The sequence below is a fragment of the Solanum lycopersicum genome, chromosome 8 (genome assembly GCF_036512215.1).
Source record: "Solanum lycopersicum chromosome 8, SLM_r2.1".
Classification (NCBI taxonomy): Eukaryota; Viridiplantae; Streptophyta; class Magnoliopsida; order Solanales; family Solanaceae; genus Solanum; species Solanum lycopersicum.
This window is the reverse complement of record NC_090807.1, coordinates 5,140,312-5,167,146: the sequence shown is the minus strand read 5'-3', so window position 1 is coordinate 5,167,146 and position 26,835 is coordinate 5,140,312. Positions and strand designations below refer to the sequence as shown.

At 35.3% G+C, this 26,835-nt stretch overlaps 1 protein-coding gene across 1 annotated transcript; it reads right to left on the bottom strand.

Annotated features, from left to right (window-relative positions):
* Window positions 1–4,252: 4,252 nt before the first annotated feature.
* MPK2 (mitogen-activated protein kinase 2) lies at window positions 4,253–26,810 on the bottom strand. The gene is made up of 6 exons (NM_001247426.1): window positions 26,498–26,810; window positions 26,275–26,404; window positions 24,684–24,821; window positions 18,703–19,035; window positions 15,996–16,176; window positions 4,253–4,642 (listed from the first exon to the last, which is right to left on the bottom strand). Exons 1-6 carry the CDS (start codon window positions 26,722–26,724, stop codon window positions 4,467–4,469), a joined length of 1,185 nt encoding a protein of 394 aa, NP_001234355.1. The 5' UTR covers window positions 26,725–26,810; the 3' UTR covers window positions 4,253–4,466.
* Between the last annotated feature and the right edge of the window lie 25 nt (window positions 26,811–26,835).

The following is a 26,835-nucleotide window of genomic DNA, read 5'->3' as shown; positions in this document are numbered from 1 at the left end:
TTGAGAGGTTTAAATGCCATGATATTTGATGAATGATGAGTAGCCATTGAAGTAAGTAAGGTAGCTGGGGTGTGCTATTGGGGGGAGAGCCTTGATTCTGGTGGTGCTTCTTGTAGGGAAGCTCAATTTTTAGAAGAGTTAAAAAGTACTAGGGCTCATAGGTTTTAGGTTCGAGTTTTGGATATGGAGAAACTAGTATATTCTACATGGTGCGATTTCAAATCCAATAACTTTGACTCAGACTGTGAATATGTATATTAAATATTAGCTAAACAAGTACAAACATAGATTTTGAACTCTAAGTCGAATGAGTTGTGGCAAAATTTCGAAAAAAAGAATTAATTTAATATAAGGGGTATATATGCTCTAGTTTTTAGACAGTAAGGATATCAATGTCCAAAAAATATGACGAAACGTATCTGCATACCATTATTTACGATAGTTTGAGGGTATATTTATTTCTTTTCCCATTAACTATTATACATGTATGTACCATTTACGTATGCTATTGAATGTATACATTCTTTTGTTTGAACTGTATTTTATTGAATGCATCACTATTGATTGTTGATACAGGGATATAGTTTACGTATACACTTTTTGATGGTATATAAAATTCTTTTGTACTACATTTCAATGACAGAAAGTTAAAGCTTTTTTTTTTTACAAAAATAAAATTCAATAACCCTAACAATTCTGAAAAATTATTGCCTATAATTGAAACGGAATAACCAATAAGCCTAATCATTTAATTTTAAAGGAAAAAGGGTATGATATACCCCTCAACTTTGTCATTTGGAGCTGATATATCCCTTGTTATGAAAGTGACTCATATATATCCCTACTTATAAACAAATGACTCACATATACCCTTTTCCTTAAACGGAAATGAAAAAAATAATTTTAATCTAATTTTTTTATTATTTATCTAAAAAGTATAATTCCATATGAGTAAATTTAATCCTCATCAAACATATTTTTTTGACTTTTTTTTGTCTTATTTATGTTTCACTAATATATTCTTGTAAAACTTATTGTAGATGACAATTTTTTTCTTCGAATACAAAAATTAAATTACAATGCAGACAAAAAAAGTTGTTTATTTTTTTTTAAACTAAGGAATGAAAGAAAAAAATAAAATAAAAATAAGAAACTCAAATAATTATAACAAAAGAAGTCAAAAAATAATTTATATATGAAAAAAATTTAAATATACCTTGAACTTTGATAGAAGAATCATATATACCCTTAAATAATTTTATTACAAAATTAAAAGTAAAAAAATATAAATTAGAAATATTTTTTTAACTTTCGTTAAATGATTGGTGTATGTGAGCTCATTTTGTAACGGCAGGGGTATATATGAGCCGTTTGTATAACGGTAAGGGCATATATAAACCACTTTCATTACGAGGAATATATCAGCTCAAAATGACAAAACTGAAAGGTATATCAGATCCTTTTCCAAATTTTAAATCAAACCAAACACTGATACACAAGGCTACATAAAGTTGTTTGGTGATGACTTGAATGATTTGACAACAATTGTGCTATTGATCAAGCAACTTTATCATTCCATAGTGGCACTACATAATAATTGACTTTAACCTAGGATATTTGGGTATGTATTATAAAGTTACTACTTTGGTAGATTCCTCACAAATGAATGGATGATAATGGACCATTTTGGTAGGTAGTTATATATTGCTATCTACAATGGCCCAAAACATTTATTGCAATATATAATAAAAGCTAGTTGTGAGTACGTGAAAAATTACTTCAAATTTAACATGAAACGTGATGAAATAAGTACCAAAAAACACAAGTGTTACGTAGTAGAAATAAAAACAAAATAGATGTATTAAAGAGTTGTTACGGATATGTTTAAGTACTTATTGAATCTAAATTAATAGAGTTTCGATATGAGTTCAGACACCGATGAAAAAAAATCAAAATATAGGAGGTTGTCACATTCTATTACCATGCGTGCATTTAGAAGTACCAAAACACGACTCACTAGGAACATAGACGCGTGATAAAAATATACCTAGTCCTTTCACATGAATAACATTAGAACATGTACCTAGGGATGACAATGAGGCGGGGCGAGGTGGGATGGGTTTAAGGCTTTGTTCTTATACAATTTTGTTTTTATAGGGTTGGAAGAATGATTTAACTATTTGTGTATATAAGAATGGTTCCTGTATTTCGATGGGATTAATGTTGTTTTCCATAACTTCCTCTTGAGATAAGCAAATTGAATAATTTCATCATTATTATTCATAAATATAGACAATGAATGGTTGTTCATGGATTTTTCTTGAAAATTAATATCAATTCTCTAGGATTAGGCAAAATCCTATTGAAATGCAACCTTTAATTGATATTTTCATATTTTTCTAGATAATAAATCAAGTCCCTAGGATTAGGAACGCTTTATCTGATAATTTCTCTTTTTTTTTATTAGAAAAATAATTAATATTTATTTTTAAACTTATTTAATATTATTTAGATCTTATTATTAGTTGTAATAATTATGTTATAATTCTAATTATTAAATAATAAGTTTATAGGATGTAATATAGTATCTTAAATATATGTGGGGATTAATTTTTCCTTTTAATTTATTGTAGAGAAAATGATAATCCTTTATTTTTTAATTTAGTTAATTAGATTTTTAATTTCTTGTGCATAGCAAGTTTATTCCATATTACCTAATACAAAAATTTATTTTACAAATAATAAATTTTAAATGATTCACATATTTTCTTATTTGATATGAGTATTTTTAAAAATAATAAAAGAAGAAGAAATCAGAACATTTAAAAATAATATATCTTGAAGTTAGAAGATCTACCTATACAAATATATATCTATATATGAAGATTTACATAAAATAAATATATTTATCTTATAAAAATTAGCAATTAAATTTAAAAAATTAACTAATACACCATTCAAGTTGAGGAAATTATAAATCATATGAATTTTCCTTCGACTAAAATACATAAATATTTTTTAAAAAAAAATCGGTAAAACAAAAAAAAATATTTATATAGTAGTAATTATTTTGAAGCAAACTTTCTGACTATTTCAATCACATAAATAACATAGTAAACAAAGTCCTCTCATGTCTTGAGCATCAGCGAAACCACTTGTGACAATTCTCTGACCTATGAGAAGTTCAATAATTTTTTGAATTTTTTTTTCAAAAGTATAGATTTGCATCGAGAAATTATTTTTTTTTTTAAAAAATAAATTTAGACTACTTCACATTAGCTTCGTTTATTGAAACATTACATGTTATTATATATATCAAGCAAAAAAAGAATTATATCATCAAAAATTATTTTCCTCATGTACTCGAGGTTTACTTCATCCGAATAGTGGCACCTCAAATTCTACTGACATTCATACTCACTCAACGACAATTTATCACACGAAAATTTTAAAGTAAGAAGAGTAGAAAATCAGAAAAATTTTATGATTGATAAATGAGAAGAAATCCCTCAAATTATAGCAAACAAAGGGTAATATGAACATGTGTGCTTATTGTGCAGACCCATCGAAAAAATTACCATCATTTACAGAAGTCACAACTAATCGAAAAAATTATAATTCTTTGAAAAAGTCACAAACCATCAGTAAAGCAATTCTTTGTAAAAGTGACAACTCATAAAAAAATCACTAATCTTTCTAAAAAACCACAACTCATCGAAAAAGTCACAACCAGTCCAGGGAAAGAGAAAGAAGATGTTGGATGTCGTAGTGGAGAATAATTTAAACTCTATGGTGATAATTCTTAACTTTTCATCTTAACTTTTAACCTAAGATTGATTTATTTAACTTTTTCCATGGTGAAATTGTTATTTCACACGACAACTTTGAACAAAGGACAAAAAAGCGTATGTACACACCATCAGAAATTAGACTGTGTTTCATGAACCATGGAGAGTGATATTCAAGTAAGAAATTCACTCTCGATAGTTTACGTATGAAACTCAAAAAATTGAGATAGTTTAGGTATGTTTTTACCCTGAATTTTTTTTTTTTAAAAAAAAGTTAAAAAGTATACATATGACCTGAAGATTTCAGATGCCAACTGTATTTTGCATGTTCACAGGGTTGCCAGTAAGATATTAGAATTAACGAGTCTCAGATGTACAAGAATGAATAAACTCAGAATTAAAATTCAATAGTATCAAAGCATAGAAGTGACGAAGGGATAGAAATCCAATAGCAGAAAAAAATTCATTTCTGGAACTAAAAATACAGATACAAGTGAACCACTTTCTTGGAGTACAGGAAAACAATGGTCATACACATATAATACGTTCAAAAAGAAACACATCCTATGATCCGATAAATCGGGAGGAAAAGACATATATATACATGGAGATGTAATGACCTGGTTGCATTAAAAAATGAAAGCCACACAGACAATCCAACAGCAAACGAGCGAGTACTCACATGTGCTGGTATTCGGGATTAAATGCAAGACCCTCCCTGTAAATCAGCTCTTTCATTTGTTCCTCGGTAAGGGCATGCTGTTCAAAATCGAAGCTAAAAGGAGTCATGCAAACGGGCTCGTCACTAATATCATGAAGCGATGTTAGGTAAGGATGAGCAAGCGCGTCTTCAACTGAAACAAGAAACAAAATGTATTAACAAGGAATCAGTATATAGCAAGATGTAGGATGTTAAAGGATGTAAATATGGAGATAAGATTTCCACGTCTTTTGAAAAGTGTCGAGGATAAAATATATACAACAAAAGTGTGAAGACCAAACAATGGAGGTTATCCATAACGCCTATCCAATCATCCTGCAAATCACTTGAAGTTGTACCAGTGAAATGTGAATCCTAGCTCAAAACTTTGGACCAAGGAAACCACGCAATACCCACAGAACAAATAGTAGCACTTCTCCCAAGCTAGCTCTTGCATTTGCCCCATCTTTAGTCCACAAAAGAAGGCGGCACAATTCTAGGTTTAACTATTCTCCTTTCTTAGTTCATGCTGGAAATCTTACTGAAACTCTACAGAAATTACTCTTCTTTTATTAAGTGGAAACTCTATGAAGTCGCAGCCAATATTAAGGCCTATCTAGGATGAGGTGTATCAAAGCCTTCAATACAGAAGGCGCCTTAAGATCTTAATCATACTAAGCTAGAGTATTGGTGGCCAGGACTGAAATATGGGTTTCATGCTTTATCTTTTGAGTTATTGTATTGTTGTAATTTGTAAGCAAGGTTAAGTGATAAGATCCATCCACCAACAAAACATACAAGCTTTAATAGTTCTTTATTAGTATAATACAATAGCATAACTGTTAGCCATCCAATGGCGATGCCACCCAATACTGTCCGTCCTTCATTTATTTGTTTTTTGCCCTTTTTTTAGCCATAGAGTAAGTTGATGCTACATTAAAGCACGTTTCAACCCCACTTTGACCCAATACAGCCTTTATTCCATACCTGGGTGATTCGTTAAAACCCTAGTTGGTGCGCTGGCTTTCCCTTGGCTGATTTTTGTCTAACCCATCAATCAGCAACCATTCAGTTTCAATAACTCACGGTCGAAAGAGTATAAAACTGAGTTACTGGTAATGAAGATGTGGCCATAGAGTTACAAAAAAATAAAGAGGTGGGGCGTAATGAATTGAGACAAGATAAAGGTACACACAACAAACAGAAAAAGCCCAGGTCCTAGTGAACAACATATTTTTCAATACACTAGGTAGGCTAAACATTTATTCACAAAACAAACATGTTATCAATGAACGCCACATATCAAATGACAATTATCAGCCATACTAGCTAGTTTCCAATTTTAGAGAAAATTCATTTTTTGGGTATAGATCAGTTTTTCTTTTCGTTCCTACCTCTAAGGATCTAATCATATGATTAACAAAAAGCTCAAATATGCCATAAAACTATAAGAAATGGCATGCCGCTCGTTAATAGTTGGGCATAAAAGTGCCCCCCCTGTGAAATATTTGGCATGTCCATGCCACAAATGACCTTCACATCTGGTCTTATCAGCCAAATTCTTGATTTTAAAATACTTAATTTTCCCCGTCCTCCACTTAAACCATCCACATCACCTAAATCGTTGCATCTTTTAACCCATTTCCTTTTATTTTTTAACCCGCCCCACATCTACATTATCACCCACATCACCTAACTCATTCCATTAATTGTAACCCATTCCCTTCTCCCCAATTCCCTTATTTGAACAAGTCATGCCCATTTGAAGAAGATGAAACAGCCAATTTCATCACTTCCAAAAATGGATAATGATCCTTTGTTTTCAGTTGTTCAGATTCAAGTTATGGTGCATTTTCATCTTCTTTCGAAGCTGAGTGTTTTAACTCAGCTAAATCTCCGAAGACTAAATCAGTTAACCAGAAGCAGGGAGAAGGGAAAAACATGGATGCATTGAATTGTTTTTGCTTGACGACTATCAAATTAAAAAAATAGGGCAGGGTTTTGAAGATCTATATTATAAGAAGATGAAACAACCAATTTCACCAGGTTGGCATCCTTCAAGTTTCATTTCTTTTACAAATGGAAATGGGAAAAAACCAAAGACCTCGCATTCGAATGAGATAATATTTGAAGATGGAAATTTTTTATTGAACAACTTGATCTTGAGCTTCTTGGGATTTTAAAGACAAGGGATTTCGGTCAGTTTGAATGAGGAGAACAGATTAGGAGTTTGGGTAAAAAGAAATTTGGGTTGGGTTATAACGCGGGGCAGGTTAAATATTAAGGGAATAGGTTAAAATAGATGGAATGGGTTAGGTGAATCGGGTGGTTTAATTGGATAACGGATGGAAAATATGATTTTTAAAATGAAGAATTTGGTTGATAAAACCAAATGTGAGGGTTGTCAGTGGTGAGTGCCATGAACATGCCAAATGTGTCACAACAGGGGAGTTTTGTGCCCAACTATTAACGAGTGTCATGGAAAGGTCTTTTTTGATAATTCCATGGCATATTTGAGCTATTATCCTGAACAAAATAGCAGTTGCAATTTCTCACACCTAGATACTTTGTGCAGAAATGCAAAAAGATGTTCCATAATGAGCAGTGGTTGTATCGTACAAATGATATTATAAACTAGAAAAATTACATATATTATGGTTACAAGACGTCAAAAACTTACCTCATCTCAGTTATAACATAAAAAATTTGTTCCATCAACTTATACTTCATCTCCACACATCTTTGTACTGATCATGCTAATTTCTTTTGAGATGGTAACAATTACAATATCGTTTATAAAGATTTTTTTTTTTTGATAAAGTAAGTAGATTCATTTCAAGGCATCAAGAAGATGCAAGCTTTACGAGGATAGATCAATTAAGCTCACAACAAAAGGATTTGTAGCCTCTTTCTAAGCTATAGAGCTGACAAAATCCAAGAAGAGTTCTAAATTATTTACAGGGGTCAGCTTGGACCAGTTAAAAAGCCTAACTAGACATCTGCCTCGCAAAAGATCTTTAGAAGTTGAAATTCCATAAAAACATCTTTTGTTCCTCTCTGTCCATAAACACCAAAAGATAGCACCAGGGGTCATCATCGACATACTCTTGATGGCTTTGTCAACATCCAGTGAACTCCAACTTTCAATAGCATCCCTAACAGAAAAAGGCATGGCCCAGGAAAGCCCAAAAAAACAACAAAACATATTGCACAGGTCTGAGGCAGCTGGGCAGTGCATTAGCAAGTGGTTGACACTTTCTGTGTGCTTGTGGAATAGAATCAGTTAGCAAGCCGGAATTTCCTTTTGGAAATATTATCCTGTGTGAGGCATGAGTTATGTAGTGCAGTTCAACTTCCTCACTCCATATAGTCCACCAAGCGCAGCCTGGGACTATGCTCCATGTTCTTTACTGATCAGGTGATCCTGCCCTTTAGTTCCAGCTTGACAACAGGTCCAAGGCATTTCTTGGCATTACTCAACTCATATCTGACATGAGTTGCTCGGACTCTCCAAAAATGTCGTCGCACCCATGTTGGATCCTCCAAAAAAGCACTACTTTTTGAAGGATTCAACACGCACCCGATGACATTTTTGAAGAGTCCGAGCAACATAGTCTGACATAGCCAAAAAGATGTTCCATAATTGTGTTGTCACTTTGCAGTGTAGGAAAAGACCATTTGACTTTACATTTTTCACGCATAGAACAGAGTTGTATAACCGTCCTCTACAACTTTTTTTAAGGTTTAAGGTAACTAACCCTCCTCAACAAGTTTTCCTGGGTCAAGCAAGCGTCTTCGATAGCCAACCACACAAAACATGATACTTTGTATGGGCCTTGACCTTCTATTATATGTTTCAAAGGCGGATGGCCACACCTCAATTTGGTTGTCAATGTGGTTCAGCACCTGATAGGAAGAATTGAAAGAAAAGTTGCCACAGTTGTGCCCTAACCACCATAGGCTATCTTGATCCTGGGGTAAACTCTGTGAACAGGTAGATTGTGTTTGATTCTACATGTTGCCCACATAAATGACAAATAGACCAGAGTTGTACATCCCTCCTCTCAGATTTCCTGGGTCAAAAAAGTCTCCTTCATAACCAAACAGAAAACATAATACTATGATGGAATATTAGTTTTCCATAAATCTTTTCAAGGCCACAACTCATTTTTGTTGCCAATGTGGTTCAGCATTTGAAAGGATGATTTAACAGAAAAATTTCCAGTGACGTGGACTAACCACCACAGCCTATCTTGATCCTGGTTTATCCCTGTGAGCTGCTGGATTGTGTTCTGGAATTCAGAAAAACGTGCAATCTCTCAATCATTCAAAAGTCTATTGGAACAGACTCCAACCTTGTGCAGTCCATACTTCAATAGTAGCCTTCTCTTGTTGGCTCAAGGTGTGTATATCAGAGTTACGTGCCTTAAAACACTCTGCCCTAAGGTTGTCTTCAAATTTGAAGAATGAATTTGGAAGTTCCAGTTTCAAATTTCAGAGAAATTGTACTATGATCTGAAAGTTATAAATTGATGGTTCAGGGGTTCGATGGGAAAATGATGTAGTTGAGGTGCCTGAAAGGAAAAACTCAACAAGTTCAGGGGCCTGTTTATGTATTCTGCCTAATATTTATCTTCATGGTTCATCCTCTGACATCCAAATCCTCCTAGTTCTGTTCCGATTGACTTTTGAGTTTTATATCAAAGATCAGACCTTCAAGTTCATTTAAGCCTTTTAATTTTGGTGTCCTACAAATCTCCGGGATTGGTTCTGGCTTGTTCTTCTTTCTTCTGCTAGCTATTTTCATGTCATGAAAAGAGCTAAGACCTCCTTTTCGCATCTTTGAAAATCTACACCAAACAGATTGCTCAATTTTATGTTGTTCCTGCGCACCAGAGAGTTGCGTCCTCTTCGACACTGGGGGAACGGACTTCAATAAGTTCTGCATCTTCCACCACACAAGGTTCACCCCAGCTATTTCAATTAATTGCATGTCTATTACTGATTGAACCCTTCGGAATTGACAGACTTCATCCTCCTCTTCGACCTTCATGAATTGTTCTTTTTCTTGCAGAACTCTTGGCTCCCATGATTGTTACCTCTCAATAATCTGCTTCTGTATATCAGTAGCATCGATGGTATTAGCCTGTTGGTGTTTAGGAAGATAGCATATTTTCCTAAGAAATTATTGCTTGTGTTTCGACATCAAAAGGGTCCTCTGTTAAATATTGGGATCAGTTCTTGGGCTTGATAAAACCCAGCCTCTGCTTTTTAAAAACTCTACTCTCAAGTGTTTCTACAGTCTCACATGCCCCAAATTATAAATTCCCCCTACCTTCGATGATCCCACACATTCCAAGACCTGCAATACTAAAACAGTCACATCGCTCTCTTCTTTATAGGGCATGATAGCCCTATTACTCATCGGTACTGTCATAGCTTCTTCTCCAATCGGAACTTTGGCCCTCATAGTAGCCGGAATTTGGTACCATATTGGAATATTATAGATGAAGCCATTACTCGACCTCCATGTCTTTTGGGATTTCTGATCCATCTCCCTTTACTTTGATACGGTCCAGTGTAAATGATTTCTAAGTGTGGTTTCTTTCTTTGTCTCAATCCATCCTCCATAGGAATCACCAATTTCTTTGCTAGTAACCATGTGAAACAGTTTACCTTGTATGGGATTTTAGCTTTCCATATCATCTGCCATGGCCAGAGCTCCTTCCTGTCATTTGAATTTGAATGATTGAGATCTTTGTAAGCTGACTTGACACTGAAAACCCCTTTGCTGCCAATCTTCCACACAACCTTGTCTTATTCCCTAGTCAGATTACTAAAATTGTGCCATTGGTATCATGGAAGGCCACTATGTTCCCCATCTCCCAATCATTTAGATTCCTCCTAAGATGTAAGTTCCACCCCTGTACTGTCCACATATCAGCCACAGTTGCATTTTGTTGATAGCTCAGTGTATATAAGTCTAGGAATAATTGTTTCAGGGTTCTTTGGGCTATCCATTTGTCCTCCCAAAATGACACCTTCATTCCATTACCCACCTGGAATCTGATTCTAGAACGAAACAGAGGCCAAAGATTTCTTACTGATCTCCAAATACCACATCCATATGGTGTAGTCACCATCTTTGTCATCCACCTATTCTCCATTTCATATTTTGCCCTAATCACCTCTCTCCAAAGCATATTCTCTCCTGTCATAAACTTCCAAAGCCATTTCAGCATTAGGCTTTTGTTTTTTTTCTTCATGTTCCTAATCCCCAGTCCCCCTCTTCTTGTTTTTTATGACCTCTTCCCACTTGACTAGATGAAACTTCTTTTTGTCTTCATTTACCCGCCAAAAGAAATTTCTTCTCAAAGCATCTATCCTCTGTATGACCTTATCTGGTGCTGGGAACACAGACATCATAAGCAGGTATTGCATCTAGCACACTATTAACCATGGTTAATCTACCTCCCCTAGACAGATATTGGCTCTTCCAGTTGGTTAGCTTCTTTTTGCATTTGTCTATCACTCCATTTCAGATCCCTATTGATTTGCTCTTTCGCCCCAATGGCATACCTAGGTATATTCTTGGTAGTTCCCTTACCCTACCACCCAAAACCCCTGCCAGACTCTCCACCTCAGCCACTTCATTTATGGGATAAATGGAACTCTTCCCCCAATTGATATGTAAACCAGAGACTGCTTCAAAGATGATGATTACTCTTAGGATCAACATTTGCCCCATCATTGCTTCACAAAAAATGAGAGATTGAGAGTATCATCTGCATATTGCAGATGGGTAATCTCCAAGCCATTTTGGGCACTGTTTTCAACCCTAAAGCCCCTTATCCAACGGTTCATCTTTGCTGTGTAAATTAGGTTACTCAAACCTTCCATGGCTAAGATGAATAAAAAGGGTGACATGGGGTCACCTTGTCTCAGCCCCCTTTGGGATGGAAAGAAACCGCTAGGAGTTCTATTAACTAAAATAGAAAGCTTAATTGTGCTTATGCAGAATTTCACCCATCTAATCCATTTGGCTCCAGAACCCGTCCTTTGCATCATAAGTAGTAAGAAATTCCAATTTAAATGATCATCATAGGCCTTTTGTATATCAAGTTTGCATAGAATTCCAGGGCACTTGCTTCTCTGTCTAGACTCAACACATTCATTTGCTATCAACACTGCATCCATTATTTGTCTACCTTTTATGAATGCCATTTGTTGGTTGTCTACAAGCCTGTGTAGCACCTTCTTTAACCTTTCCGGCCAGCAGTTTGGCAATGATCTTGTAAACTCCACCTATTAGACATATAGGTCTAAAATCTGTCAGTTCCTCAGCTCCCACTTTCTTAGGAGTCAAAGCCACAAAGGTGGCATTAATACTCTTCTCAAACCTCTCTGCCTTATGGAACTGCTGCATTGTAGCCACCAGATTAGGTTTAATGATGTCCAAGCATTGGTTGAAAAAGGCCATGGAATAACCATCTGGCCCTGGTGCTTTGTCCCCTGCACATGCTTTTATGCTCTCTAGAATTTCCTGCACCTCAAAAGGTGCCAAGAGTAATTTCTTTTCTTCTTCATGAATCATAGGACAGTTTCTCATCTCCAGGTATGGTCTCCATTCTTCTGGCTCAGAGTATAGTTTCTCATAATAAGTTACTATCTCCTTCTGTATCTCCTTGGGTTCAATCAAATTTTCTCCTCTCACTTTCAGCTTTGAGATTGTATTCATTCTCCTGTGCGCATTTGTTGTTCTGTGGAAGAAATTTGTGTTTCTATCCCCTGCTCTAGCCACACTGCCCTAGATCTTTGCCTCCATGCTATTTCCTCCCTTTTAGCTATGTCTTCAAACTCACTGATTAATGTTGTTCTAGAGATTATCTCTTCTGGCCTCATGGATCTATTCTCCTGTATCATCTCTAACTCAGCTAGCTGTTCCAAGACATTTTATTTTTGTGTTCCCAAGTTTCCTTTTGCAGTTCTGCTCCATTCTTTCAGTTTTTCTTTAAGTGCTTTGAGCTTTGCAACCAAGACATAGTCAGGTTTCCCAATGAAATTGAAAGAGTTCCACCATCCTTTGATTTTGTCATTGAAACCCTCTATGTCCAACCACCAGTTCTCAAACTTGACGTATGACTTTGTGTTATGGGAGAGTGATCTGATGTCACTCTGTGAAGTGTGTGTTGCCTTATATTTCTAAATTTTGCTTCCCACTCTTCCGAGAACAAAATTCTGTTAACTCTGGCTGCTGTTATATGCCTGTCTCCTTTCTTCCAGGTGTATTTCCCCCCAGATAATTCAGGATCAACTAACTCCATGTCTTCTGTGAAATCTGTCATTCCTTTGTTGATTTTGTTGCAATTTTTCTTCTCCAATGGGTACCTCACAATGTTGAAATCCCCGCATAGGACCCAAGGTCCTTCAATCAACCCCCTGGCAGCATCAATTCCCTACCAAGTCTCTTCCCTTTCTATTCTATCATTTGGAGCATAGACACTTGTGAGTTGCCAGCTGAAATCTTGACATATCACTGTGAAGCTACAGGTGACAGAGTGCATCCCTACATTGCTAATTTCTCCTTCCAACTCCCTTTTGTCCCACATAATAACGATGCCTCCCCTGGTTCCGCTCCTTCTAGCTGTGCATAATTCACTCATTTATTCCCCAATATTTTCAATTTCCCCTTCCACCTTGGTTTCTTGGAAATAGACTACATCTGCCTTCCAGTTCTTCATGATATTTTTTATCACTTCCCTCTTTCTAGCACAGTTCATCCCCCTTATATTCCATGACACTATGTTTAGCTTCATTATTGTTCTATTGCCAGGTATGCCCCTCTACTTCTAGTGCCAAAGCTCATGAACATTGTATCCAGTTCCAGGCTTTTCAATTCGTTTGCTCCTTTCTTTTTGTTTGTTGTGACTTCTCCCTTGCCCCCCTAGTTCCCTTGCTTATTATTGTCAAGAGCTCCTCTGCTTTCTCCTCACATCCTCTAAAATCTACCCCAAATTCAGTGCTCAATTTGAGTATGTGTTGTTTAATCCAGAGTGTAGGATTTTTTTCATTAAAATTGTCTTCTAAATGCAGTTGAATCATTAGCGGTAGAGCATCATCTGTGATCTCTGTGTTGCTATCATTCTGTCCATTCAGTTGTGATTCAACCATTATTTGGTTTCCCATGTTTGTAGCTTTTGCTACGGTGACTGCATTTTCCTCCTCCTCCTGAATTGTCTCTTCTTGTTCACGAGGCATAAAATTTCTCTCCTCCACCTCCAGGTTGTCCAGATTTTTTAATCTATCTTGCGTCTTCGTGTGAGAAAGATTTGCCATTATTTCAACTCTTACTAAGTCTAGTCTTTGGGCTTCTTGGCTGCTTTCTTTTTGTTTAAACCTTGTTGGGCCTAAAGCTATTTTTGGGCCCTGGTTTCTCTCACTTATTTGGCCTGCTACTCCGTAAAGTTGCCCTTTCCCTTTCCAGCTGCGATCACGTGAATCCCAATTCAAAAGTTCTCCAGCTGTTGATGTGACCACATGCTGTGGTGTATAAACTGTTGGTTTCTCCATCGTACTAGGTATTGAAACTTCTTTAACCAGTGGTTCTCTATCTTCATTCTCTCTCCTCGTATCCACTCTTCTGCTGGTCACCGGTGTCTCGCACCAGATCGGAACTCTATAGACATAGCTGTCACTGGAAATCTTCACCTCCCTTGGAAACTTTTCCCCGTCACCCTTCACTTTTATACGAGCCCAGGAAGGTGATTTTTGAGCTTTGTTTCTTCCTCTGTTTCGATAAATCCGCCGCATTGTTCGCCGATTTGTTTGAAGATACACGATGACCATAACTCAAAGATAATCCCATGGCTCTTATCCAGACCCAATCTCTTCTTACTTCAACTAGCCAGCATCCAGTGTTTGGCTTCCACCAGTACAAGCTTAGGTTTATCTTCTTCCACACCCATACCCCCGACATGACATGTTCTGCTGCTACTCTTGATGGGAGTTCAAACATAAATTGGCCGTCATTCATGGCAAAAACGTTGACTCCTATGGCTGACTTCCAAGTGTTGCAGGCCCATCTTCTAACGTTGTTTAGAGCTGGGGTCTCCTGTAGTGTGTCCTGGAATCTTCCAACTATGCATCTATTAAGAATATCTGTTTCTGCCAGCGGTGCTCCGCTTGTGACTTCTATGTGAGCCTCCTTCACGTGCAACTTTGCTCTCTTCATGGAATCCGTCATCCACCTACTGCTTTGGACTGCCTCCCTATAAGATGTTTCCCATGTTAACTTGGGGTTTTGGTTGCAAGTTGGGTTCATAGATGAATCTGGCTATTTTGTGGACGATATTACTGCACCCCCCCCCCCCCCATGTATAAAGCTTCCGGTGTAATAATTAGAGACTTCTTCTGACCTTGGATAGCAATAAAACTGACAAATCTGCCATTCTTTTTGTATTTAAGAGAGCAGTAAAACTCTGCAAAATGTTCCTTGAACTTCCATCTCCTAATAACTTTCCCTTGTACCTTAGACGCCTCAGTAAATATTGATACCAACCACCGCAAAACTTTAATGCTAATCTTCACTCTTCTCACTAACTTTTTGCTACTCTCAGTCCATTCATACCAAGAGTCTGCACCACCTTTACATCTAGTGATTTCGTATGATTTAAACCCCGCAATGTAGTAAATGTTGTTAACCCCTGATGATGTGATTCTCGCTATATATGTCGGAGAATAAGTCCCCAGATCGATTTTAGTTCAGACTAGGCTGTCTTCGTAAATCATGCCTGGGAGCATTTTCTCTCTCCTCACTTTTTCTTTTTCTTTTGTTCCATCCACTTAACTAAGCAGCTTTCCGATCTAATTAACATCAACAGGAATAATAAGTTATAATACGCCTATTATTTCATAGGCCTCCAATGGGGCCATATAAACTTCATGTACTTCCTCCAAAAAGTAAATTTTCACCAATACATAGCAAGGGGCTACAATAGGTATTTAAACCGAGCACTTGAAAAAATAGATACCTTAATTAATCCCCTTGTCAAAAGGCAGAAAATAAGAACTTCGAATGGAGCAAATCTGTACTCTCTCCTTTTTCTCAAGGTAAAATATTTAATTAAAAAACAATGAAGGTTGTTTTGACCCCTAGCTTCAACAACAAGATAAACCCAATTTACAATAATAAACGGCATGCAATGTGATCACAAGATTGTTACGAGGATTATTGTTATCCGTCAAGTAAACTTAAGAGAAGGTAAAAATGCCACCACTATATCCAGAAAAGATGATACGTTTCTGGGTGTGATCTCCCACAATTATCATCTGTAGAAACTTCATTGGTTTGACAACTAGATAAAATATAGATACTAGCAGTTCCAGTTCATGAAAAATACATACTAGCAAACGTACGGACAAGTATTCTTCTATGCATAAGGCAAAAATTTAACACAGATATAAATGAATAGCGCAGCTAGCAAAGAAGCATTTCAGGGGTTACTCACCAGTAAGTCTCCTTCTGGGATCAAATGTCAACATTTTCTCAACAAGATCAATAGCAGCAGGGTTTACATGTGGAAATTTTTCGACAAATGATTGTCGACGGTAAAGAGGAAGTTGTCTGATATACCGCTTTGCATTCTCATTCAAAAACTCCATTTCAGCCTCAGACGGGGTGCCAATCAACTGCAAGGAATTCCCTCATAAGAATAACTTAAGTATGAATAATCACATCTGATCTTAAATATAAGAGTGATTCTCGATCATTGTAGCAAGGTTATGAAATTAATAATATAAATATTGAATGCTTAATGTAGGAGTCGAATCATGTTTCCAACAATTTGGAGAGGTCTCATTCAGTAACTCCATTTTGGCCTCAGAAGGAGCTAATTAACTACAAATAGTTCCCACTAGGGGTGGTAAAATGGGTAATTTATAAGGGTATCTACTCATATTTACCCATTTTAAATGGGTTGAATACACAACTCATTTAAAAATGGGTAAAAACGAATAATACTCATATTACTCATTTAAAAGTGGGTAGTTAAATGGATAAAAGATGTTCATTCATAAAAGAAAGAACGGAAAAGGGCCTAAAATACCCTTAAAGTATTGGAAATGGTACAAAATTACCCTCTATCTACCAATTGGCTCCAAAATACCCTTCCCACCCACCTATTGGCTCCAAAATACCCTTGTCATCCACTTTTTGGTTCAAAACTGACCACTTATTTAATGGTTTTAAATTCAAACTATTTAAATATTTTTTTAAATACGTGGCACTAAACAATTTGTTATAATTTAACTTACTAGTATAATTTATAAATCAATCCACTACCCACCCATTACCAATTAAACCCCTCCATATTAATAAACCCGTCACATTATTAATGCAACAACAGAAAAGCTACTACCAATTGAGTGTTTTTAAAAATTTGAGGTGAAAATATCTATAGAAGTAATTATCATACATTCAAGTTTCTAAATAAAATTACCGATAAACTTAAAAGTCTGACTATGTTCATCTTAATTATCCTTGCATCTCAATTATGTGATGTTACTTCATAGGTCAATTTTTTTCAAAATAATATATTAAAGGTTTTAAAACGAATCAGAAATATTTATAAATTATATTTAACAAAGGTGCATGAATTAATTCAGGATGTATTACTTCTTTACCTTTAATCATAACTTTCTAATTCAATCTTGAAAGAGAATCCATTGAAAGTGTCCTCCTAAATAAGTGGTTCAACCTAAATTTAATTGGGGTTTCGATTAGGACTCAAACAATTTTGGATGTCATTTTCAAGAAACTATAGTTTCATCGTGTTTAGTAGTGTTTATGGCGATTTTGGTATTATAATTGGATTATTAATTGGGTGGCGTTTAGTTAGTAATGATTGGGTAGTGGATTGGTTTATAAATTATATTAATAAATTAAATTATAATCAATAGTTGAATGCCAAGTATTTTAAAAAATATTTAAAGAGTTTAATTTTAAAACAATTAAATAAGAGGTCAATTTTGAACCCAAAGGTAGATGACAAGGGTATTTTGGAGTCAATAGGTAGATGAGGAGGGCATTTTGGAGACAATAGGTGGATGGAGGGTAATTTTGAACCATTTTCAATACTTCAAGGGTATTTTAGGCCCTTTTCCGAAGAAAGAAAATTGGTAAGGAGTGGGGTGGTCAAAAAGATACTTTTTACACTTTTTCGGGATTGGGGGGGGGGGCAGGTAGGGCTTGCGGTTGGGAATTGGTAGGGGGCGGGGTGGCTAAAAAATTTTTTTTATATAAAAAAAATGTTTAAAAAAATGTTAATTTTTTTTTGAGGGGGGGAGGGGGAGCGTTTGGGGGAAGGCTTGGTAGGGGGTTGGGTGACAAATAAATTTTGCTACATTTTTTTGGGGAAGGGGCCAGGGAGGCGGGCTGGTAGGGGGTGGAGAGATGAAAAAAACTTCAAAAAGATTTTGTTTTTAAAGCTTTAAACAAGATCTCTACTATAATATGGGTACCCATATTATCCATTGGATAACTCGTTTTTACCCATTTAAAATGTGAGTCGAGTCGAGTACTTTATCCATTTTTATTTTACTCGTTTTCGATCTACTCATATTCGACTTGACTCGCTCGTTTGCCACTCCTAGTTCCCACTTAAAAATAATTAAAAATGTGAAGCTAGTATTAGAGAGTGCTCTGGGACATTGCAGTCAGGTGGATAAATAAAAAAATTAAAAATGATGATAAATCCAAAAAAACAAATCATTCAGTCAAATATATGGAGGGGAGAGAGGTAGCTTAATTCATTGCATCGTGGTCCACATTTGGAGAAAACATTCAATGTATCCATATCCACTCTTTGAAGAAAAATATCCATATCCACTCTTCAAAGCAAATTAACACATCTGATAGCTCCTTGTTCTTAATGCTATAGATGAGCAGGCTTTTCAAAATATAAATGCTCGTTTACTCCTGCTTTCCTAGATCTACAACATGATATTTCTCTGTTTCTAGCTTGATTTGCACGTAACTAACAACAACCCATAAACACTGAAAAGGTGACACAGAAAAAGGCAAAGAGGTATAAGAAACATATAAAAGTAAATCTTTTGAGGGGAAGACTGGATATAGTTTGATGATAACTTTTTTTTTTCTTTTTTTTTCGAGAATGATAACGTAGTTTGATGATAAATTTTGACAAAAAAAGATACCTCCATAAGCAGACGTAGCTGGTGTACATGATCTCTACCAGGAAACAGAGGCTTTCTGTCCATCAGTTCCATGAAAATGCAACCAACTGACCAAACATCAATAGCTGCAGTATAGTCAGAAGAATTTAACAACAGCTCTGGAGGTCGGTACCATCTTGTCACAACATATTCGGTCATAAAGTCAGTTTCAGAAGTGACACGAGCTAGCCCAAAATCACATATCTTTAAATCACAATTGGCATTCAAGAGGAGATTGCTAGGCTTCAAGTCCCTATGCAACACATTTGCAGAATGTATGTATTTCAATCCACGGAGGATCTGATACAAGAAATACTGCACCAAAAACATAAAACTCGTTAGCGTACAGATGAATTATGGCAGAATAATGCACCATAGCATATATTTATTTACGTATAAAGAAATAATGACTATTATAGAGATATAGTGATAAGAAACAGAGACAAGTAGTTTATAGAGTCTGTGTAAGAAAAATATTTTGACCAGTGTAACTAGGTACCAAGTAAATATGGCTTCCAGCACAATATTTGTTTTGATGAATATATTTTTATCTTTGTAAGAAGATAAAAGAAGAAATACAGACAAGATAATTGACAAATTTCTTCATTACAAATACAGAAAGTAACCTTCTGTATTGTTCAGCATAACAGCTAATATAGGCAAGCGTGTGTTCTTGGACAAGGTTTTCACCAAACATTAAAATAACCAATTTAAGATAAAGCACTTAGACCAGATAACCAATGAAATGCTATTCGTGGATAGTATTTTCATCAAAAACTCCACAAAAACCAGTATAAGCGATAAACTTAGTCCATAGTTCCATAACTAACTCCATTACAGAATTCTCAAATTACCAACCTCATAATATTTTCTTGAAAAATATAACTTGTACTAATTACAAGCCATACACCAAAAGAGAGTTACACATAGTCAAGCATTTAACATGCACATTGTTTTAAGAGTCTTATTGCAATTTCGCATGTGTTCTATTATGAAAAACAGAGCTTAGAAATGAAACGACCTATTAAACTCATTCTCTAGCCTCTCACTCTTATTCTAAACTCCCACTCTCTTTAAGGATTTGTCAATGACTCCTTTACAGTGGCTGCCCCCTCTTCTCTTCCAGCTCTACTTCCAGTCTTTCAGAGTATATTCTTTCTTTTTGAGTAATTTAATTTATTTTATTCTGAAACAGGTAACTTTGTATCTTCCAGCAGTATCTAATCTTACATCTGGAAATAATATAATGTTTTTATGTTGTTTATGCACCAGAATACATTACACTTTTTATCAAGATAATACGATAAGTTTATTCCTACAAGGCAAACCGATACAAAGAATACATTATACATCATACAAGAAAAATACAATTATAACAAGTACATAGCATCAAAAACTTGCTGGTGTTTGATAAGAGCCTCAAAGACTAGTTGTCGATGTTTTCTTTACAGAAAAGTAGTATAATTAGCTCACGAGAACAAACAAACAGAAAATTTCAAATTAATCTAAGAACACTTCGTATGATTTGTATGTTTTGTAAAGAAAGAAAACCTACTATAAATGAGAAAAGGGGCAAGTGTACTCTTAACTTGCGATTTAGAGCAGATACACCCCTCGTTAGAAAAGTGGTGCATATAAACCCCCGTCGTCTCACAAATGGTGCATATTAACCCTTTTTGTTAACAGACCCATATTCACCGAATTATAAAACAAATTTTAAAACTGATCTTTAAATTTCAAAAATGCCACATGACTTTTAAAAAATTACCTGTAGAGTTTATATATAAAAAATGCAACATTCATAGCCTTGCGAAAGAAAGTTGGAGAGTTGAAAGGTTTCAAACATATAAGTCTAATAGGTGGAATGTGAAAGATTGTGGCAAAGCTACAGGCTGAAAGACTCAAGAAGGTGATTAATAATTTAGTTAACAAGCATCAGATGACATTTATAAAAGGAAGACAGATCATGGATGCAACCCTAATTTCTAGTAAGTATGTTCACTCAAGACTTAAGGGGTAGAAAGAGGTGTCATGTGTAAGCTACACATAGAAGATCAAGTCGATTGGAGATTAATGTTGAATATTCTCAAACGAATGGGCTTTGGTGAGAAATGGATTGATTTTTGCGTTAAACTTGCCAGGTTTTCTGTTCTAGTGAATGGTGAACCTGCAGGATTTTTTGGTGCTGAAAGGGGGCTGAGACAAAGTTACCCTCTGCGTCCTTTCCTGCTTATTGTAGCAATGGAGAGATTTGATAGCATGATGAGTATAGCATTACACAATGATGGATTAAAGGGTTTGATATATGAGATAGTAGGGGCAAAAAATGGAGGTATGTCACCTACAAAATGCAAATGATACAGTGATCTTGTGTGAGCCAAAGGTTGAACAAATAGGTTACATCAGAATGATTTTGACTATTCTTTAAGCTTCTTTTGGTTTGAAAGTTAACTGGGGAAAAAACAGTTTCTTCCCGATAAAGGATGTGCCATATCCAAAATCTTGCAATCAATTTCAAATTTGAAAATATGCCTACTACATACCTTCGTATGCCTCTGGGCAGTGAACACCAAAACAAGGGAAATTTGGGATGGAATTTTATTGAAAATAGAAAAGAGATTGGCCAGGTGGAAGGCACAATACATATCACTGAGAGGGAGAGTCATCCTTATCAATAATCTATTGATGAAATAGCTTTGGAGATACAATAGGGAGAAACATGCATTATAGAAGGAGGTGACTGGACACAAGTTTGGTGAATTCAGCCGATGGTGTACCAATGTGAGCACTAATACTTATGGGGTTGGAGTCGAAAAGACCATTAGTGCTCTATGGTCCAATATGGAAAGGAACTTGCAAAAGATTTATAATTTGAAAGCAATTTTTCTCCCCAAATTCAGATTTTAACCTCCAGATCATAAAGGATATTCTTACATATATAATTTGAAATCAATTTTTAGACATTAGTGTTTTGCAATGACGATCTATATCAGTCCAATAGGTTAAACATTCATCAATCGGCACTTGTATTTCATCCTACAGTTTTCATCATATACATACTTCAATATTATGTATATCATATTAAAACATTAATACTATTAGCATAACATACACGTGTGCACCACCTTATAACGAGGGATATATCCACTCTAAATCACAAAGTTTAAGTATATATTTCCCCCATATCCCTCTATAAGTCTTGGGTAGACCAACCAAGAAGTCAGATTAGTATATGTTTTCATTTCACACATTTTTCAGATGCACCTTGTGGTGAAATTAAAATAATTTTGAATTCATTTTTAATTATACATTTATATCGTAATTTTTTCATATGGGCGCCAATTCATTCTTTTTTGGGGTGTGTAAAGCCACGGAGTGATTCAAGCATCCAGGGATAGTAGGAATGAGGAAAGAGATTACAAGGTGGAAATCGAACTCTCACCAACAAGATGAGCGTCTAGGTAGTCAATCAACCAACTGGACTAGTAAGATTCCCCGTCGGTGAATTACTGAAATGATATTGGACTTGTCACGGAAACAAAAAGAATATCCCAAGATCAGCACTTGCAAATTTTCTTATGTCCACTATATCCCTGTGTAGTCAAAGGCACTCTTAAGCCCTGAAGCGAGGCTCAAAACGTGTTGAGCGGTTCACCTCGCTCTATGTGCACTTCGATGTCATCCTCAAGGCTCTAAGGCTACCTTTTCCTTACCAATGAGCCTCTTCTGAAGAAGTATCACTATTCAATTGAAATTTCACTTTATCATAAACAAAATTCAATTTCTTTGGTATGTTTATAATTATTAGTCTTGGGCTATAACATAAATAATTGTATTTTTTCCTCCCTTTGCAACTTTTTTCATTAAAGCCCGCGCTTTATTTGCGCTTCACGCTTGAAAGCCCCAACAGACCTTAAGAGCCTTTTTAAGTTTTTCACCTTTGATAACACTGCTATACCCAATAGCTTCACCTAATAATCAACTATACATCAATTGAACATTTTTCTTCACCTCATCACTCTAGCATTCAACTTATCTTTTTACATACACTTCCACTATGTTACCAGTTACTTACACTCTGTTTTATCTCATTTCAACATTCTTAATACTAAAACTTTTTCTAGCTTTAAAAGGGTAGCAATTTTACAAAAAAACTCATGAATATGAATTTATAATCTCAGTCCTTATCCCTACATGATGCATACTCTGAATGCTAAAAAAACAAATTTTTACTGACTTTATCCATAAACAAAAGATATGTCCCCATCCAAATAAAAACGAAAAACAAAATAATACTAAGCAAAAAGAAAAATAGAAAAGCACATAAGGTGTGACCTAATGGTCAATAAAGCGGATTGAGCACCTTGAGGTCTCAAGTTGAACCTACCAGAGACAAAACACTAGGTGATTTCTTTCCAATTGTTCTAGCCTTGATGGATAGATTTACCTGATAGATATTGGTGGTGGGAGGCGAAAGATATCAAGTGAAATTAGTTGAGTGCAAGCTAACCTGGACACCATGTTTATTAAATAATAGAAAATGACTAAGACCAACACATTTTATGTCAAATTGTCTATGATTAATCATTACCACCATTCACTTGACGGTCCCAACTGGATACACTAGATTTCCAATCACAGGTTCACCCTAAAAATGACAACAAAGAGCAGTCATAAACATTGAAGATCTCCTATCTTTGGAAGAGTATTGGCTTGAAAAGATTGTCATATCCACAATATCATTATAATCAAATAATGGGACTTACGGGGAAGCATTCACCTCTCGATATAGTCCCCATTTCTAGTGTTTTAGTCACCTTTCGATGGTTAATTATGTGTGAGGGATTTCCCTCTCGGATAATGGGAAGCGAACTAGTCCCCCAAAACGCCCCATCAATCAGTTCCTATTTTGTTGGGGAAAGTAAAGAAAGAGACTTTTTTATTAGCTTAAGAATTTTTTTCTCCTATGCTTTCTGTTGGTCAACAACCAACTAAAGTGCTCTATACTTCTTCGTGGAGATGATAATATGATCTAATGTACTTATCCAAGCAAGGAAAAAAATGAGCATACTACCCATGTAAAGAGGAGAAAGAAAAACACAAACAGCATACTGCTGGAATTAGATTGTTTGTGGTTGACCATTGCTACCAATTTTTATTTGATAAGTCTTAGTGGACATCATAGATTTGTAGTCACTAATGTGCGCCCTAATATGACAATAAAGAGACCTCCTAAACATTTCAAAATTTTCCTAGCTTTAAAATGGTATTGATTCTCAAAAATAAAGATGATAATGCAACAATCTATTCTTCCTCTGATGATCGATTCAATCTATGTCCTTGTCTAAATAAGAAGGGAAAAAGCATATTACCAATCATATTAAAAAAATCTATGAACAACATATTGATCAAAGCAAATTGTCTATTATTTAACATTACAACCACTTTCCACTTGATATAAATAAATACAGTAGAATTGTGTATCTAATGAAGTTCATCTTAGAGACTATAACAAAGAAATAAAGAAGTGGACAGGGCATGGGTTTTCATTCATATACTTCAGCACTCAAAAAGAGGATGAACATCATTTCCACTGAATGAAAGAATGTTATTTGCTGATGTTTCATGTTAAAACAATGTAACCATGCACAATGAGTATGGATCATTACGACTTTGGAAAAAAATATACTACATGGTTTAAAGGAAACTTTATCAATATAACATATTACAGGTGAAAGCTGTTAAAATGATACAGACAGAATAGTGCTTACTCCCAACAATATAAGAATTGGTATATGATTTGAGCAACTTCAACACAAATTTGAAAGGAACTTGTCACATTAATCAATTAAATTTTAATCAAGAACAAGAACCACTTTACAAGCTTCTAAATAATTGGATAGTCCCATATCAGTAATGCTCTAAATGGAATGAAGAGAGAATAAAATTATCCTAATAAGAACCTGGCAATGTTCTTCTGATAATCCCTGATTAGAGCGAATAATTTGATGGAGATCAGTGTCCATAAGCTCATATGCAATATAGACATCATTAAATGCTTCTCGTTGAGGTGGTGGAATTATATCTCTAATCGCAACAATCTGCAGGACAAGATGCTGAATTAGCCTCACATTTTCTCTTATACACCACACACATGATCTAAAGTTTCTTTCTTTTTGTGAAGCATCCATCTCATTTTGTAAAATCTGAGAAGCTCCTTCAATTACTTGAAAATATATATTCTCTTTGTTTCAATTTTGTTTGCCTAGTTTTGATTTGACACAGAGTTGAAAAAAGCCAAGAAATTAAATCTTATGTACCAAAATGGCCTTTAATCTTGTAGTGTTAAACATGTCATGTGCAAAGTTGGAATTAAGGAATTTCCAATAATAGAAAGAGTCATGTTTATTGAAATGGACTATATAAAGGAAAGTAAGCCAGACAAATTGAAACAGAGGAAGTATAATTCTATATGCATTCCATGTTTGCACTTAAGACATAGTTACTCTCCCATGTTTGCACTTAAGACATAGTTACTCTCCAGTATCATTCAGCTGAAAGAGGGGGGGGAGGGGACCCAAGACTTCGTGTGGGGCGATACCAGCTACAAGACATTACTCAATCTTTATGTTTTGAAGAAGAGAAAGAAAACGGGTATACATAAAGTAGAAGAGTTTGTTGATTTCCTCGGTGCCTTGTAAAGTTTAGATTTGAATCTCACTCGCTAGTAACATGTTATGGTGATCAGCATTCCTAATGTTGGCGAATACAATAGCACTAATTCCTAAAAAAAGACAATTTATCATTCATTCTCTCCATAGTAAGTCAAAATGTAGCATTGCTTCTGTTAGAATAGGAATAGGTTTATATAATCCTATTGAAATAGGAATAGGTTTATACAATCCTATGAAAATAGGAATAGGTTTTGTACAATCCTATTAGAATAGTAATATGTTTATATGATTCAATTAGAATAGGAATAGGAATACTAAATAGTATCCTACTTTATAAAAGATTGTATTCTATGGTCTATAAATAGGGTCTCAATGTAATAATGTAGACACTAACAATTCAATAATATTCTTTTCCTATATTTCTCACATGGTATCAGAGCAGGGTCCATCTCACCCAATGTTGGGGGCCCCAAAATCAAAATTGCCCACGAATTAGAGGCTAAGCACTAGGCGTGATGTGGGGCGTTAAAAAATAACAAAAGTCCCACATCGGTGGTTAATGAGATGGTGGACTCCTTATAAGGCTTGTACCATCCTCCTCCCTTTGAGTTAGCTTTTGGAGTGTGAGTTAGGCCTAAGACCTAATTTAACAGCTTCATTATTATTTAAGTAGTTCATTAACTTGATAGCACTGAACCAAGTGAATACATTCAACATCTCTACAATTTTATCGCATGAGACAATTGAATAATTCCAAAAATCACTCTTTATTCCATTGGATTGAAAGACAATATAACACAAGCATATATCTCCACACCTATTCCACAAATTTAAATTTGATCCAACAAGTAAATTATATAGAAAACCAACACTCACTAACATTTTCATGATCCATATGTCGAAGAAGCTTGATCTCACGCAAAGTTCTCTTGGCATCAATTTTGTTATCAAAAGCATTTGCAATTTTCTTTATTGCAACATGTTCATTCGTCTCCGAATTCAAAGCAGAACTATCATAAAAACATGTCACATATCAATCAAAATTCCACATAAATTTTAACAAGAGCAAGTCAATTATTAAGGAAAAAAGCAAGAAAATTTACCAAACAATACCATAAGCTCCTTTACCGATTGGCATAATTGGAGGCTTATACTTCGCAGTAACTTCAAATATATTACCAAAAATATTGTATTGAATAAACCGGCCACCGTGACTCAACGTTGCAGGAATATTCTCCATTCCGGCCATCGGCAGCGGCGGCATAGCAGGTTGCTGTCCCGCCGCCGCATCCGACATCACCGTATCCGTTTGCGGAGCTGAACCATCCATTTTTTACCGTAAATAGTAAACCCTAGGATCAAATTTTCCCTCTTTTCTCCTATTTCAGTCCTTTTAGCTTTTTCTGTTTGTGTGTGAAAAAAAATGTGTGTTTTGGAGAAA

Bases quoted from the DNA above. Each gene is read 5' to 3' on its own strand.
- MPK2 (NM_001247426.1), bottom strand. From the start codon at position 26,724: ATGGATGGTTCAGCTCCGCAAACGGATACGGTGATGTCGGATGCGGCG. The intron at 24,822-26,274 runs GTTAGTGAGTGT...CTTGTCCTGCAG, and splicing joins GACATATGGATCATGAAAAT to ATTGTTGCGATTAGAGATAT. The intron at 16,177-18,702 runs GTATCTTTTTTT...AATTCCTTGCAG, and splicing joins AGCTACGTCTGCTTATGGAG to TTGATTGGCACCCCGTCTGA.